The sequence below is a fragment of the Xenopus tropicalis genome, chromosome 3 (genome assembly GCF_000004195.4).
Source record: "Xenopus tropicalis strain Nigerian chromosome 3, UCB_Xtro_10.0, whole genome shotgun sequence".
Lineage (NCBI taxonomy): Eukaryota > Metazoa > Chordata > Amphibia > Anura > Pipidae > Xenopus > Xenopus tropicalis.
Window position 1 is genome coordinate 56,712,177 of NC_030679.2, and position 17,688 is coordinate 56,729,864.

The 17,688-nt window shown below is 39.0% G+C and overlaps 1 protein-coding gene across 2 annotated transcripts in view; it reads right to left on the reverse strand.

Moving 5' to 3' along the window:
• vezt (vezatin, adherens junctions transmembrane protein) overlaps nt 1–17,688 on the reverse strand; it is a 44,179-nt gene that overhangs the window by 20,514 nt on the left and 5,977 nt on the right. For both annotated transcript variants that reach the window (XM_012959191.3, NM_001045743.1), the window contains 2 exon segments: nt 15,642–15,770; nt 11,151–11,240 (listed from right to left, as the gene is read on the reverse strand). In XM_012959191.3, the coding sequence (XP_012814645.2) occupies nt 11,151–11,240; nt 15,642–15,770 (219 nt within the window).

Sequence of the window (17,688 nt, forward strand, 5' to 3'; positions counted from 1 at the left end):
GTTGGAGCTGCAGGGTGCCATTGAGTCCTATGGGAGGCTTCCAAAATCATGCTAAGTCTGAAAGTTTCGCCCGCCGCTTACGAGCGCTCAATACGGAAAAGTCGCGACAAGATACGAGCGCATCGTAATGGCTACGGAAAACTCGTATTGGTAACGAAAAAGTCGCGACAATTTCCGCAAAGTCGTAAAGGCGCCGAAAATTCGCAAAAAATACGAAAAAGTCGCAAAATGTTCGTTTTCCAATCGGAATTTTCCCAATTCGGATTCGAATTCGTGTCTTAGTAAATGTGCCCCTAAATGTACATTAGCTTTCCAATAGGAAAAGAAAAAAGTTGGTGGCCTTCAAGACGGCATAGACTAGAGCCAAGAATGCAATTTGCTTTTATTTACAGATGTTAGATCATTTTTATGTAAGGCCAGAAGATTTGTAAGTAAGAGCAAAGCTCAGGAATGTACTGTGAAAGCAAAAGAAGCTTCAATTATAAGCACTCAGCAAATCAAGAGCATCACCAGAAAGCCCAGCCAGGGATGAAACATTTACCTTCTGTGCCAAAGGTGATGGAAGTCCCTAATAAGATGCAACATTTTGCTGCCAGGATGTTTTGCCCACCAGGGCCTTTGAATGATTGCATTCATAGCTCTGAAAACTCTTTATGAGCTAAATGGAGAATTCAGCTTACTACTAAACCCCTACTCCTATGGGATGCACACCAGAGAATTACAAGTGCCAAAAAAACCTTTTCTGATCTATATGCCAAAACCATTTCTGATCTCTAGCCACTAAACCTGAAGAAGCTCTTTATCAACACAAAACCACATAATGTGGCATTTTGCATATCTAGAAATACACTGTATACAGGCATCCTAAGATGGACATTTATAAAAAAAAAATCACTCAATATATTGCAATGTTAACGCACCACAGGTAGATTTACAATATTTCCAATTTAAACGTTCTTCGAATGCAAAGGTTGGCCAGACAAATTAAAAAGAAAAAAAACAAAACAGTTTCTGGGCTACTTAAATAACAGAGAACTCAAAGCTCTTAAATACAGGCCCAGATTGCCCTTACTCTACTTGGCTGTGTATGGTGCCCTGGATCAATTAGGGCTCTGGCACACGGGGGAGATTAGTCTCCCGCGACAAAACTCCCTGTTCGCGGGCAACTAATCTCCCTGAGTTGCCATGACCCGCCATCCCGCCGGCGACTTACATGACTCGCAAGTCTTTTTCGGCGATTTCGGGAAATCGCGCTGCCGCGTGTGCCATCCCGCCTGCGACTTACATGTTCGCCGGCGGGATGGCGGGTCATGGCAACTTGGGGAGATTAGTCGCCCGCGAACAGGGAGTTTTGTCGCGGGCGAATAATCTCCCCCGTGTGCCAGAGCCCTTAATGTCAGTCAGGTTAGAAGCATCAGATAGTTGATGCAGTCTTTATCTAATTGGTCTCTTTAATGCAAATGATCAGATCAGCACAACTGCACAGTTTGGCTCAGCGTTTGAGTGGCTAAATCAGGAAGAAAATGACTCGACTTGTCACTTTCCAAACTTAAAGGAAAACAATACCCCAGGAATGAATACTTAACCAACAGATAGTTTATATTTTCTTATGTTAAGTGGCCTATTTAAGAATCTCGCCAACCTGGAATATATATATCAGTAAATAGTGTCCCTTTACATCCTTGATCCACCATTTAGTGATGGGCTGTGTGCTCCCTCAGAGATCACATGGCCAGAAATAATGCAGCTCTAACTGTAACAGGAATAAGTGTGGAAGCAAAAGACAGAACTCTGATCATAGGACTCTGTGAGTCCTATGATCCCAGGAGGAGGCCCTTAACCTTTTTAGTGCCACAGGACGTAGAATCTACGTCCTGTGTATCAAAGGACCAAAGTGCCACAGAACGTAGATTCTACGTCCTGCTGCACTTCCGGTTTTGGGAGCGGAGGAATGGCTTTTCAAGCCATTCCTTCGCTCCCCACTCGTTCCCCAGCCTCCAGACAATAGTCAGAGGTGGGGAACGAGTGGCCCCTGGGTAGCGATTGCCCAGGGGCCCCATGATACATACCTGCCATCCACGTGGCTTTCTGTGCAGCTCCTCTCCCTTCCGCAGCTTCCCCCTCTGGCCCCCCTGCTTCCTGACACGCCCCCTCACATGATCTACTGCTGCTGGGCCAGATCGAGTTTCTCCTGCAGATCCTGATCTTCTAGACCCCAAGTAAGTGGCAAATACACACACAAACACACAATCACACATTTATTACACAAATACACACTTATACTCACACTTACACCCACACACATGCATTTTTGGGAGGTTTTCAAACATTTATCACTTACAGCACTTAGAGAAACTCACACTTGCTTGCACACTCGCACACATGCACACAAAACACATTTTACACACATGTACACACACACTTACACACTTATGTAATTTTGTAATTATTTTTTTTTTTCTAATCGCATCGTTTTTATTCTTGCCTGAAAAAAATGTTTTATTGCCATTGCGGATAGTGTATTCGCTAACCGCACTGCGCAATACCTTTTGTGTATTATTTTGGTGTTTCTACTACATTTTCTGTGATTTTGGTGGATTTTTGGGTATTTTACTGCATGTTTAGCCATTTTATAGCATTTTCAGTTATGCATAGTTGTTGTTTGCTTGACTTTGTCTGTAAAACTTATTTGCCCTAGCCAAAATACTCAAACGGTTATTCTGCCCGCAGATATTATTAGGCAAAAAAAAAAAAAAATGATTTTAGTGATTTTTTTTATCTTTATCAATTTTATTGCTTTTTACATTGTTCTTTGTTACTTGTCTTTGCACATGGACATTTTGTCTGCTGTATTTCAATTTGGCATCCTCTGTACCCCACATAGTTTGGTAAATCTATTCATATTGGGCATCAAACTGTTCAGTAGACTAGTGGCGTTCATACTTAGAGTGTTTTATGTTGGTACGTTACTAAATGTGGGGTACATAATGGGGCAACATGCAAGCTTTGTGACGATTTTCAGAAATGTCACAAAAACAGTTCTGTTTAGCATAGCTTTGTAATTTGGTAGTTTGCAGTAGAAAGTTTTATTTACCCATTTTTGTTTTGTCAGAATGTGTACTTTCGGAAAATATATGGGTTTCTAGGGTGTCTTTACTGTTAGGTGGTCGTATGGCACATAATACACATACCGGGTGCAAAAACTGCATGAGCCGAAGCATCTTATGTGAAAATTCATATGCACTATTTTTACTTGGGTGCCCCTGTACCCCACATAGTTTGGTAAATCTATGCATATAGGGCATCAAACTGTTCAGTAGACCCCTGGCGTTCATATTTAGAATGTTTTATGTTGATACGGTACAAAATGTGGGGGTACATAATGGGGTAAAATGCAAGCTTTGTGACAATTTTCAGAAATGTCATAAAAACCGTTCTGTTTAGCATAGCTTTGTAGTTTGGTAGTTTGTAGTAGAAAGATGTATTTACCCATTTTTGTTTTGTCAGAATGTGTACTTTCGGAAAATATATGGTTTTCTAGGGTCTCCTTACTGTTAGGTGGTCGTATGGCACATAATACACATACCGGGTGCAAAAACTGCATGAGCCGAAGCATCTTATGTGAAAATTCATATGCACTATTTTTACTTGGGTGCCCCTGTACCCCACATAGTTTGGTAAATCTATGCATATAGGGCATCAAACTGTTCAGTAGACCCCTGGCGTTCATATTTAGAATGTTTTATGTTGATATGGTACAAAATGTGGGGGTACATAATGGGGTAAAATGCAAGCTTTGTGACAATTTTCAGAAATGTCATAAAAACCGTTCTGTTTAGCATAGCTTTGTAGTTTGGTAGTTTGTAGTAGAAAGATGTATTTACCCATTTTTGTTTTGTCAGAATGTGTACTTTCGGAAAATATATGGTTTTCTAGGGTCTCCTTACTGTTAGGTGGTCGTATGGCACATAATACACATACCGGGTGCAAAAACTGCATGAGCCGAAGCATCTTATGTGAAAATTCATATGCACTATTTTTACTTGGGTGCCCCTGTACCCCACATAGTTTGGTAAATCTATGCATATAGGGCATCAAACTATTCAGTAGACCCCTGGCGTTCATATTTAGAATGTTTTATGTTGATACGGTACAAAATGTGGGGGTACATAATGGGGTAAAATGCAAGCTTTGTGACAATTTTCAGAAATGTCATAAAAACCGTTCTGTTTAGCATAGCTTTGTAGTTTGGTAGTTTGTAGTAGAAAGATGTATTTACCCATTTTTGTTTTGTCAGAATGTGTACTTTCGGAAAATATATGGTTTTCTAGGGTCTCCTTACTGTTAGGTGGTCGTATGGCACATAATACACATACCGGGTGCAAAAACTGCATGAGCCGAAGCATCTTATGTGAAAATTCATATGCACTATTTTTACTTGGGTGCCCCTGTACCCCACATAGTTTGGTAAATCTATGCATATAGGGCATCAAACTGTTCAGTAGACCCCTGGCGTTCATATTTAGAATGTTTTATGTTGATACGGTACAAAATGTGGGGGTAAATAATGGGGTAAAATGCAAGCTTTGTGACAATTTTCAGAAATGTCATAAAAACCGTTCTGTTTAGCATAGCTTTGTAGTTTGGTAGTTTGTAGTAGAAAGATGTATTTACCCATTTTTGTTTTGTCAGAATGTGTACTTTCAGAAAATATATGGTTTTCTAGGGTCTCCTTACTGTTAGGTGGTCGTATGGCACATAATACACATACCGGGTGCAAAAACTGCATGAGCCGAAGCATCTTATGTGAAAATTCATATGCACTATTTTTACTTGGGTGCCCCTGTACCCCACATAGTTTGGTAAATCTATGCATATAGGGCATCAAACTGTTCAGTAGACCCCTGGCGTTCATATTTAGAATGTTTTATGTTGATACGGTACAAAATGTGGGGGTACATAATGGGGTAAAATGCAAGCTTTGTGACAATTTTCAGAAATGTCAAAAAAATCGTTCTGTTTAGCATAGCTTTGTAGTTTGGTAGTTTGCAGTAGAAAGATGTATTTACCCATTTTTGTTTTGTCAGATTGTGTACTTTCGGAAAATGTATAATTTTCTAGGGTCTCCTTACTGTTAGGGGGTCTTATGCCGCATAATGCACATGCCGGTAGCTTATATTGCAGTGTATACACTTTGTATGCACTAACTTCCTTTTGGGGTCTCTAAATGCCAGATACATCAGTGATCCTATGCACAATGGGCATCAAACTGTTCAGCGGACCCTTGGTTTTCATATTTAGGGTGTGTTTTCTTCGTACCTAATGTTATGTGGGAGATATGGTGCTTGAAAGTGGAAGATTTGATGTGATTTTCAGGTATTTCACCAAAACTAGCAATTTTGGGAAAGTACTGCGACTCTGTAGTTTGGAGTAGAAAGACATGGGTACCAATTTTGAATTCGCCCGAATGTGTACTTTCCAAAAATATATGGTTTTGGGGGGTCAATGTATTTTTGTGTGTTTTTACCCCACAGAAAATGCAGTAATCGTGTTGAATTTTCAGTAGCTAAAGAGACCTCTGGGGCAATCTCTATGCACTGACGTCCTTATGGGGTCTCTAAATGCCAGATACAGTGCTGATCCTATGCACAATGGGCATCAAACTGTTCAGCGGACCCTTGGCTTTCATATTTGAGGGTGTGTTTTCTTGGTACCTAATGTTATGTGGGAGATATGGTGCTTGAAACTGGAAGATTTGATGTGATTTTCAGGTATTTCACCAAAACTAGCAATTTTGGGAAAGCACTGCGACTCTGTAGTTTGGAGTAGAAAGACATGGGTACCAATTTTGAATTCGCCCGAATGTGTACTTTCCAAAAATATATGGTTTTGGGGGGTCAATGTATTTTTGTGTGTTTTTACCCCACAGAAAATGCAGTAATCGTGTTGAATTTTCAGTAGCTAAAGAGACCTCTGGGGCAATCTCTATGCACTGACATCCTTATGGGGTCTCTAAATGCCAGATACAGTGCTGATCCTATGCACAATGGGCATCAAACTGTTCAGCGGACCCTTGGCTTTCATATTTAGGGTGTGTTTTCTTGGTACCTAATGTTATGTGGGAGATATGGTGCTTGAAAGTGGAAGATTTGATGTGATTTTCAGGTATTTCACCAAAACTAGCAATTTTGGGAAAGCACTGCGACTCTGTAGTTTGGAGTAGAAAGACATGGGTACCAATTTTGAATTCGCCCGAATGTGTACTTTCCAAAAATATATGGTTTTAGGGGGTCAATGTATTTTTTTGTGTTTTTACCCCACAGAAAATGCAGTAAACGTGTTGAATTTTCAGTAGCTAAAGAGACCTCTGGGGCAATCTCTATGCACTGACGTCCTTATGGGGTCTCTAAATGCCAGATACAGTGCTGATCCTATGCACAATGGGCATCAAACTGTTCAGCGGACCCTAGGCTTTCATATTTCGGGTGTGTTTTCTTGGTACCTAATGTTATGTGGGAGATAAGGTGCTTGAAAGTGGAAGATTTGATGTGTTTTTCAGGTATTTCACCAAAACTAGCAATTTTGGGAAAGCACTGCGACTCTGTAGTTTGGAGTAGAAAGACATGGGTACCAATTTTGAATTCGCCCGAATGTGTACTTTCCAAAAATATATGGTTTTGGGGGGTCAATGTATTTTTTTGTGTTTTTACCCCACAGAAAATGCAGTAAACGTGTTGAATTTTCAGTAGCTAAAGAGACCTCTCGGGCAATCTCTATGCACTGACATCCTTATGGGGTCTCTAAATGCCAGATACAGTGCTGATCCTATGCACAATGGGCATCAAACTGTTCAGCGGACCCTTGGCTTTCATATTTAGGGTGTGTTTTCTTGGTACCTAATGTTATGTGGGAGATATGGTGCTTGAAAGTGGAAGATTTGATGTGATTTTCAGGTATTTCACCACAACTAGCAATTTTGGGAAAGCACTGCGACTCTGTAGTTTGGAGTAGAAAGACATGGGTACCAATTTTGAATTCGCCCGAATGTGTACTTTCCAAAAATATATGGTTTTGGGGGGTCAATGTATTTTTTTGTGTTTTTACCCCACAGAAAATGCAGTAAACGTGTTGAATTTTCAGTAGCTAAAGAGACCTCTGGGGCAATCTCTATGCACTGACGTCCTTATGGGGTCTCTAAATGCCAGATACAGTGCTGATCCTATGCACAATGGGCATCAAACTGTTCAGCGGACCCTAGGCTTTCATATTTCGGGTGTGTTTTCTTGGTAGCTAATGTTATGTGGAAGATAAGGTGCTTGAAAGTGGAAGATTTGATGTGATTTTCAGGTATTTCACCAAAACTAGCAATTTTGGGAAAGCACTGCGACTCTGTAGTTTGGAGTAGAATGACATGGGTACCAATTTTGAATTTGCCCGAATGTGTACTTTCCAAAAATATATGGTTTTGGGGGGTCAATGTATTTTTTTTGTGTTTTTACCCCACAGAAAATGCAGTAAACGTGTTGAATTTTCAGTAGCTAAAGAGACCTCTGGGGCAATCTCTATGCACGGACGTCCTTATGGGGTCTCTAAATGCCAGATACAGTGCTGATCCTATGCACAATGGGCATCAAACTGTTCAGCGGACCCTAGGCTTTCATATTTTGGGTGTGTTTTCTTGGTACCTAATGTTATGTGGGAGATATGGTGCTTGAAACTGGAAGATTTGATGTGATTTTCAGGTATTTCACCAAAACTAGCAATTTTGGGAAAGCACTGCGACTCTGTAGTTTGGAGTAGAATGACATGGGTACCAATTTTGAATTCGCCCGAATGTGTACTTTCCAAAAATATATGGTTTTGGGGGGTCAATGTATTTTTTTGGGTTTTTACCCCACAGAAAATGCAGTAAACGTATTGAATTTTCAGTAGCTAAAGAGATCTCCTGGGCAATTTGTATGCACTAACTTCCTTATGGGGTCTCTAAATGCCAGATACATTGGTGTTCCTATGCACAATGGGCATCAAACTGTTCAGCGGACCCTTGGCTTTCATATTTAGGGTGTGTTCTTTTGGTACCTAATGTTATGTGGGAGATAAGGTGCTTGAAAGTGGAAGATTTGATGTGATTTTTAGGTATTTCATCAAAACTGGCAATTTTGGGAAAGAATTGCGACTCAGTAGTTTGGAGTAGAAAGACATGGGTACCAATTTTGAATTCGTCCGAATGTGTACTTTCCAAAAATATATGATTTTGGGGGGTCAATGTATTTTTTTGTGTTTTTACCCTACAGAAAATGCAGTAAATGTGTTGAATTTTCAGTAGCTAAAGAGATCTCCTGGGCAATTTGTATGTACTAACTTCCTTTTGGGGTCTCTAAATTCCAGATACATCGGTGATCCTATGCACAATGGGCATCAAACTGTTCAGTGGACCCCTGGCTTTCATATTTAGGGTGTTTTTTCTTCGTACCTAATGTTATGTGGGAGATAAGGTGCTTGAAAATGGAAGATTTGAGGTGATTTTTTAGAATTTTCATAATTTTTTATAGAAAATGCTAAATTCAGTAAAGCATTGCCGTTTGGTACTTAGGAGTTGGAAGACATAGTTACCCATTTCGGATTCGTCAGAATGTGTAGTTTTCAAAAATGTATGGTTTCCTGGGGTAAACCTAATGTTCCAGGATTTTTGGCTTTGGAATGTAAAGTATGCCGTATTCTGCTGTAATGCTTTGAAAATTTAGTAATTTACTGCTGGGAGTTTTTGATCTATAGAAGTCAGAAATCTCAATAAAACTATACATATCAGGTATTGGCACGTTCGGGAGACATGAGGCTTTCCAAATCAGTTGAATTTTTGTCCATAAAATAAAATGTGTTTCTGGTAGAAATCCTTATATCATGAAAAATAGCATTTTTTCTTTTTTTTTTTTTATTTCAAGCTCTAAATCTTGTTCCAGAAGTGGAAATACACAAAAACTCAGGTAGATTTGGAAAGCTCAGGTTCTCCTGAAAAAAACAATATATAGTTTGCCTACCTAAACTTAACCCTGCCCCCAGTAAAAGCCCCTACATTGAGAGAGCACAGAATGTTCACAAAACGTCTGGCACTGGGGGGAACTGAAATGACGAATTCGGCTGGCACTTAAAGGGTTAATTCTTAATATGGTAATTTTCTATTTAGGAGTACCCAACAGCACATATTACTAAAAAAAAGTATATTTTTTATGATAATGGTTTAATAATATGAAGTAAGGCTTTACGTATGAGTTTGTTTATGCAACATATTTTCATTGAGACCTACATTGTTTGGAGTATAGTTTTCCTTTAAGCTGGCTAAAATAAACTCCCTCAAAAGGATGTCTAGCACAAGAAGTCTAGAGCAACTGAGTTTATATTCCTAATTCTTTAATAATTTTTACCAGGTTCTCTGGAAAAAAGCATGACATAATATAAAGAAAGATGGTACGATCACACAGCAAGCTAAACCATCAGTTTAGATAGCTTTTTAAATAAAGGTTTGTTTAACAAAATTAACCAAAACTTTTAAGAGCAACAGAATAGGGTGTATTTTTCCTGAATCTGTCGGTACCACTTTAGTTTATTAAGCAGGGCTGTGGAGTCGGTAGATAAATTCTCCGACTCCGACTCCTCAGTTTCTGATACTTCTGACTCCGACTCCACGACTCCGACTCCTCTGTTTTTAATATGCTAATGTATTTTATACATCCAGGAAGGGGAAGGGGCACTTAAAACACAACTGAACTGATAATAAACTGATAGACAATTTTATCTATACTCCTACTCCTAATGATTTCCCTAGAATCCCATAGTCATGTTTAAAGTTTAAGCTAACATTACAGCTGAATTACAGCAGTTTTTCAAATGTTTTAAAGCTTCAGTCTTAAAGGAACAGTAACACCAAAAAATAAAAGAGCTTTAAAGTAATAAAAATATAATGCACTGTTGCCCTGCACTGGTAAAACTGGTGTGTTTGCTACAGTAAAACTACTATAATGTATATAATAAGCTGCTGTGTAGCCACGGGGGCAGCCATTCAAGCTGGAAAAAAGGAGAAAAGGCACAGGTTACATAGCAGATAACAGATAAGTTCTGTAGAATGCAATACTGTTTTATCTGTTATCTGCTATGTGCCTGTGCCTTTTCTCCTTTGAATGGCTGCCCCCGGGGCTACACAGCGGGGTATTTATATATAGTAGGGTTTCTGTAGCAAACACCCCAGCTGTACCGGTGCAGGAATGGCTGCCCCCGGGGCTACACAGCGGGGTAATTATATAAACTATAGTAGGGTTTCTGTAGCAAACACCCCAGCTGTACCAGTGCAGGAATGGCTGCCCCCGGGGCTACACAGCGGGGTATTTATATAAACTATAGTAGGGTTTCTGTAGCAAACACCCCAGCTGTACCGGTGCAGGAATGGCTGCCCCCGGGGCTACACAGCGGGGTATTTATATAAACTATAGTAGGGTTTCTGTAGCAAACACCCCAGCTGTACCAGTGCAGGAATGGCTGCCCCCGGGGCTACACAGCAGCTTATTTAAATAAATTATAGTAGATTTTCTGAAGTAAACACACAACTTTTACCAGTGCAGGGCAGCAGCACATTATATTTTAGTTACTTTTATACACTTTCATTTTTTGGTGTTACTGTTCCTTTAAACTATTGACTATCCATTCCCTTCACGTATACAAGTATTTCTAGTCCTGCAAATTTTTTTTACTTAATTAGTTATGAGTGAGAATTAGGCTAGGTTCACAGTGGGCATTGGGTTCCCTGTAACAGAGGAACACGACGCAGTGGAGCTGCCGCACCGTAACTGTGCGTTACGTCCCATTTAGTGAAGCATACAGCCAATGAAAAGTCGCTCAACGTGTTTGTTTATGCACTGTGTGCACTGGGCTTTATTCTTATAGCAGAGAAGTAATTAATTATGACTGTTTGTGAATTGGGACATTTAAACTTGCTTTATTTTTTTTTTTTTTTATTCCCATTTAAATTTAGTTGGAGTCGGAGTCGGTTCATTTTTTGCTGACTCCGACTCCAGGTACCCAAAATTGCCTCCGACTCCGACTCCACAGCCCTGTTATTAAGCACCATTTACATTTTACTACAGCAGAGATGTCCTTACCAGTAAGCAGATTTTTTCATCTCTTTTCTTTTTTGAAAAAAGTGGACTCCAACTTTTTAAAAATTCAACTGTCCTTGAAATGTTGCTTTTCTGAAAATATAAGAAACACCAAGAAAATTGGTTATAATTGTACACGTATACGGATAACGTATAGTAAAGGTCTTATTTTGGCAAATATGAGAATGAACGTCCAGGCTGAACAAATCAAAACCTAAAGCGATATGTAATACTGTATCTAGTACTGTGTTTTTATAGCGGAGCATATTTTTAGTCTTTTGTGTAAATGCTTAAGGAGATGCTCACCTTCCAAACTCTTTTTCAGTTCAGTTGGTATCAGACAGTACACCAGAAATGGAGACTTTTTTTAAACTGCTTTTTATTTTCTGTTATTGACATTTTTTTTATACTGAAATTTACATTTTAATTTTTCACCTTCTCAAGTTTTCCCAGGGCAGCTTTGGAAAGGGGGGGGGGTTACCAACTGGGAAACATTAGTACATTTCTTTTTTGAAACTAAGCAATTGAAAAAAAGTCTTTAAGGGTGAACAATTAACTATAGGCTCAGTTGATATGGAAAACCTGGTTCTTCAAAGGATGATAGAGCTATGAAGACATCTATATGCGCAACCACTAAGCAGAGACCTTACATGGTGTCTCACTGGAATGGGTCTGTTTATTTGATTAACAATCTCTTATTGCAAAGGAGAAATCAGGTTCAGTCCCAGCCAAAATTTAAGATAAGAGCTATAAAATGCTGCAAAAAAACCCTATTTATATAAATGGTACTACAGAGAGCAGAGAAATAGTACCCTATATTTAAACATATATGAAACTATTACATTATTTAGTGTTACTGTTTTTAAGGTAGCTATAATCTTAGATATTGCTCTGTCATTAAACTAAACCCCTGTTCTAGAAGTCGAAGGGGGTTATGTAATAAAAGGCACTACGTTTGCCCAGGAGAAGTAACTCCTAACCAATAAGAAGGTATCATACCAATAAGAAGGTAGAATTTATTTGTCACCTGTTTAAAAGCAAACATCTTATTGGTTGCTATGTTTTACTGCTCCTGGGTAAACTTAGTGCTTTTTATTACATATGGGTGTAAGTTCCATAACAAGCACTCTCCGAGGCCAGTCTCAGAGCAGCCAATCAACCTAACTGTGTTTACAGAATGAAGCCACGCAACAGCATCACAGCAGCATTTATAATAACATTTTGGTATCTCTTGGGCCACAGTACTCGAAGTTGGGAAACAGCCTTTAGGGTAATGGCAAATAAGCTAGGAATTTTTTTAGTTAAGCATGTGGGCAATAACCATCAATGAGTTTTTAAGGGACAGACCTGCGAGTACATGCATATATCATGCAAAATTGCTCAAAAACACTGGCAAATAAATATTTAAGAAATTCACCCACAGGTGAAGGCAGTTCCTATTGGAATAAATGGAGTATGAATCCAAGTGCTTTGTTTCCCTGTGCAACAGGCTGGAAAATGTCTGGGCCAATCCCCTTATATTATACCTCTCAAGCAGATTGAAGATACAGGAGATCACATTTTCCTTCCAAATAATTAGGTACCTTAAATGTTGGATTACTCATAAAGAGGTTAATCCGTTCCACTATCCTTGGTGGAAATAGAGGAAGTTTACTAAATTAACTTCACTGGTGTCTTAAAGCACCTACATATAGTATTTAACCCACACTCTAGCCAGTCCTCATTCATGGCTCTCGTGCCAAAACTTCTAACCAGGGGAATGGACTGCTTACTCCTTTCTTACAGAGGGATTCCGAGATAAGTAAAGTGACTCTAGTTTTTATAAAACAATGGGTCATTGGATAAAACACACCAGTGGGACCCTTCAAGCACTCTTACTCTTTTACTCTGGGCAAACATCTTTTTTATATCCTTTCTAAATTCTCTATAGGAAATTAGTTTAGGGGGTGTCTATTACATATGGATCTACACCCTATATCTTTCTGTATAGAGATATTTATTTATACATACTTAAATATATTAATCTTTACTTGTGTATAATGAAGTTGCAAGGATTTATTTTAAATATACTAGGCCCCTAACCTATTCTACCCTGCACATACTGTGTGGTGGGGATATGTAACCTGTCTTGTTCTCTAGAAACCAACCTTCAGCAAAATTGTGCTGGTTCTTGGTTCATAGATAATTTTTTTTCTTTTAGAAAACACTTCTGAAAAGATGTTAGTACTATTTATAATTCAGGAAGGCATATGTTTCTTTGGTAAATTCCATGAAATGATAGCCTAAACAGAATTATGTTTGTTACTGTGCAAAGCTGGAAATTCAGAAAAACTCTTCATACAGACACAGACCAAGGCTGAGGATTTTAACCACTGGTATTTGGTAACCAGCTAAATTATTCATACAACTTATTAAGATGCCTCAGCATTCTTTCCTAGCTGTGTGTTTTTCTAGCACATGCACAAGTTCAGTCAGGTTTCTGTCTCAGCATGTAGTTCCAAAAAAATGAAAAACAAAAGCTCAGTGCAAGCATGCATTTGTGGGTTACAGATTGATTTCCCAAATAAAGGTTAATAAAGTCCACGTTCCACTGCAAAACTTAATGAACCAGCTCCTTTAAAGGACATGTCAACCCAAAAAGTAATTTTTTCCCTAATAAAATAAAACATAATTCTAAGCAAACCTTGTTAATATGAATTTATTAAAACTTTTTAGTGCTTTAAATCAGCGTTTTTCAACCGCTGTTCCGCGGCACACTTGCCTGGTGTGCCGTAGGCAGGGCCGCAATTTTTACTTTAAAAAAAAAATCCGGGCCCTGTCATTGTTTGCGCCCCGTGTGTACGGGTGACGTCAGTACGCACGGGGCGCAACGTTATAAAAGGGCCTGTGTGCGGTCGCGTGTAGGCAGAAGTGCAGAGGCGGCGCGCGTGAGGGGAAGATGCTGCTGAAGCCGCCGAAGAGTAAAATGCTGCTGGGCACCAATGTATTAGGGGGGGCCACGGGGCACACTGACTTATGGGGGCACTGCTGCTGGGCACCAATGTACTAGGGGGGCTGGCTCTTGGCACCAATGTACTGGGGGAAACTGCTGCTGGGCACCAATGTACTAGGGGGCACTGCTCTTGGCACCAATGTACTAGGGGGGCACTGCTGCTGGGCACCAATGTACTAGGGGGGCACTGCTCTTGGCACCAATGTACTAGGGGGGCACTGCTGCTGGGCACCAGTGTACTAGGGGGGCACTGCTCTTGGCACCAATGTACTAGGGGGGTACTGCTGCTGGGCACCAATGTACTAGGGGGGCAATGTTCTTGGCACCAATGTACTAGGGGGGCACTGCTGCTGGGCACCAGTGTACTAGGGGGGAACTGCTGCTGGGCACAGAGTTAAATTTTTTAACATTTTCTAATGGTGGTGTGCCTCGTGATTTTTTTCATGAAACAAGTGTGCCTTTGCCCAAAAAAGGTTGAAAAACACTGCTTTAAATGTTATTTGTAAATGTAACTGCTTTTGAAAACAGCATTTGTTAACTCCTGGTTATGACTTTTTAAACAATGTTGCAAAAGCCAGTCTCCCCCAGCAAGACAGCTCTGTCAGTCTGTGTTACATTGTTTCAAACGTCAGAACCACCAGGGCAGAGAAAAGAACACATAATGCTTTTAATAGCAATGTATACAAATAACTTAAAAACCATAACAATTGTATAATGAATGTGGTGCTTGAAAGTTTTTAAACCCTTTAAAATTTTCTATATTTTTATATGAATGTGACCTAAAAAACCATCTGATTTTCAAACAAGTCCTAAAAGTAGATGAAGAAAACATAGTTAAACAAATTAAATTGATCCAATAGCATATCTGTATGTGGCAAAAGTAACTGAATCGTGCTCTTGGTATTTGGTGTGATCCCCTTGTGCAGAAATAAATGCAACTAAACATTTGTGTTAACTTTTGATTCGTCCTGCACATCGAAATGGAGGAATTTTAGCCCAATCTTCCATACAGACCAGCTTCAGCTCTTGTATGTTTGTGGGTTTCGTCACATAAACCACTCACTTTAGGTCTTTCCACAACATTTCAATTGGATTAAAGGGTACTAAAAGCCCCCTTAACTATCACTGCCTAGACCCCCCTCACCTCTCCCTTATCGCATAGTTCCTAAGTTTAAACGCTGTCCCTATCGCTAACCCCTAGCTAAAAATGCAGAGAAGCGCAGTCGCGTACCTGACCAACATTTTCTTACCAACTGAAGATTCTTCGGATCTCACCGCCGGCACGGACCCTGCTTGCGCATGCACAGTTGAAGCTGATTTCCTGCTACCTCCAACTGCGCAAAAAGCTTTACTCGAAAAGATTTAATTCCTGAAAACTTCAGCAGATATTTGCTGACATGTTTATCCATCTAACAGATGCCAATGGTGTTTTTTCCTGAAATTCCTGCCTGTTTAGAGCTGGAGACAGAACTCATTGTAGACATGACATTGGGATAACTCACCTTTTCTGTGGTATGGACATCCTGTTCTCCATGGCCATTCCCTGCCAGATGTTCCTCTTCCTTTGATAGAGGACATATCTCAAAATCTGTTTGCCCCAAATCCTGCAAGTACTGGAAGAGTGGTGAATTCTGAAATACCACAAAAAGGGTAAAATATTTAAAATCAGCTGGCTTGACTGAATATATATTCTTAGCAGGAACCTTATGCCTACACTAAATAGGACTGCTGTGGAAACATATGCGTCAGGAAGTCCAAACCTAATAGAGCTGAACAGTATGAGAGAAGAATGTATAAACCACCTGTTAGGCAAATCACCTGTTAGGCAAATCACCTGCAGGCTCAAGTGAGATTTTTTGCCTAGTGAGCCCTACGTGCCATTTGTGACATACAGTAGTACACACACCATAATGTTATATATTACAGTTGTTACCCTCAGGGTAACTGAGGAAATAAAATGCTAAAAATTCACTTTTTTTCACTAAACTGTATTTGATTTGTTTTAGATGGCTCTGTATAGATTGACATTTTACAATAAAGGTGGAATAAGTTCTGACAGGATTTTTCTGACATTGGACTTTTTAAGTCTAATGTACAATAAATTATATCTATGCAAACAAAAACAGACCTAAATGTTTAATTGTTCGAACAAAAAAATGTCAAAGTATTCATAATGGATTTACAATTTTTTTTTAGCAAATGCAAAAACAATGGGAAAATTTTAACTTGCATATTTCCCTGAATTAGTACATCATCCTAAATATAGAAATTCATAATGAAAAGAAATCAATAGTAGGAATGTTTGCAAGCTGTAAGGTATACTCCTCTGATTACGTACATTAGTTTCCCCTTTCGTAATACTAAAATGCATTTTACACCTACAGGAATAATTAATCTAAACAGCAGTACAGTACTTAAAATTCCTAGTGCAAGAGTTTTGTTTCCCAGTACAAGAGACATTGTTTTGTAGGCAATAATGGTTTAATATTCATTGCTTCTTTAAAATGATAACTATCCATAGAGTACAAGTGCTAAAGAAGGGTCAAGTAACACTTCCTCTACAGCACCGATTCATTTGCATTACAAATAATTTAGAGATCACTTTCACTTAATAACTTATCCTCATATTGTAATTATAGTCATCTTAGCAGGGCACAATACGTGTAGAATAAAACTGCACAGCAAAAAACTTATATAGAGAAGTTGTAATAGACAAATATTGTAAATCATTCTGGATAATAGATCCTTTACTTGTACAACAAACAGTCAACAATAGAAAGCCAAGCATCATGCTACATAATATTATTAAGATGTAAAAACAAAATTTTAATCCACAGTATTTGAATATGTGCAAGATAAAGCTAAACCTACATACATGGCCAGGTTGGGTTAAATACAACAAGCAACTTTACTAAAAGCAGTCAAGATATTCTAAACAGACCAACAGAACTAAGGAATTGCCATCCGTTTTTTCTGAAATCGAAAGGTTTAAAGTGCTTCTTACCTTTTCAGCAAGAGAGCTTTGGAGCTTCACTGCTGCATAATGATGAACAAGTGTTCAAATATTTATGCAGTGACTTTAGTAAGTAATACTTAAGTACGCCCAATACTATAAGCTACTGTTTCGGCCTAGCTATCTAAGGCTTTCTGTCCGTTACACTTGCCTCATTCTTGTTGCTTACCCAGATTGTCTGATAGTACTGACCTTGTACAGACCGCAGCACTTTTTTTGCTTGCTTGTTTGCTGCTAGTCTTGACCTTCAGACTGAATAGAAACTATGCAAGTTAGCTATCTGAACTCATGACTCTTTTTTGCATTCCTAGAAATGTACCTTGTCCTCAAGTACAATTACATTGATATGGAAGAAGGGGGCAAGAAATGCAACTTCTGTACATCACATTCCACATAAAGATGCATGATATGGATTCTACAGAGAATGTCGAAAACCAGGCCATCTTTTATGACCACTAATGGTACTTTGCTATTCTGTATATAGTAAATAGATAAATAATGAAGACTAATTGAAAAGTTGCTTCAAATTTAACATT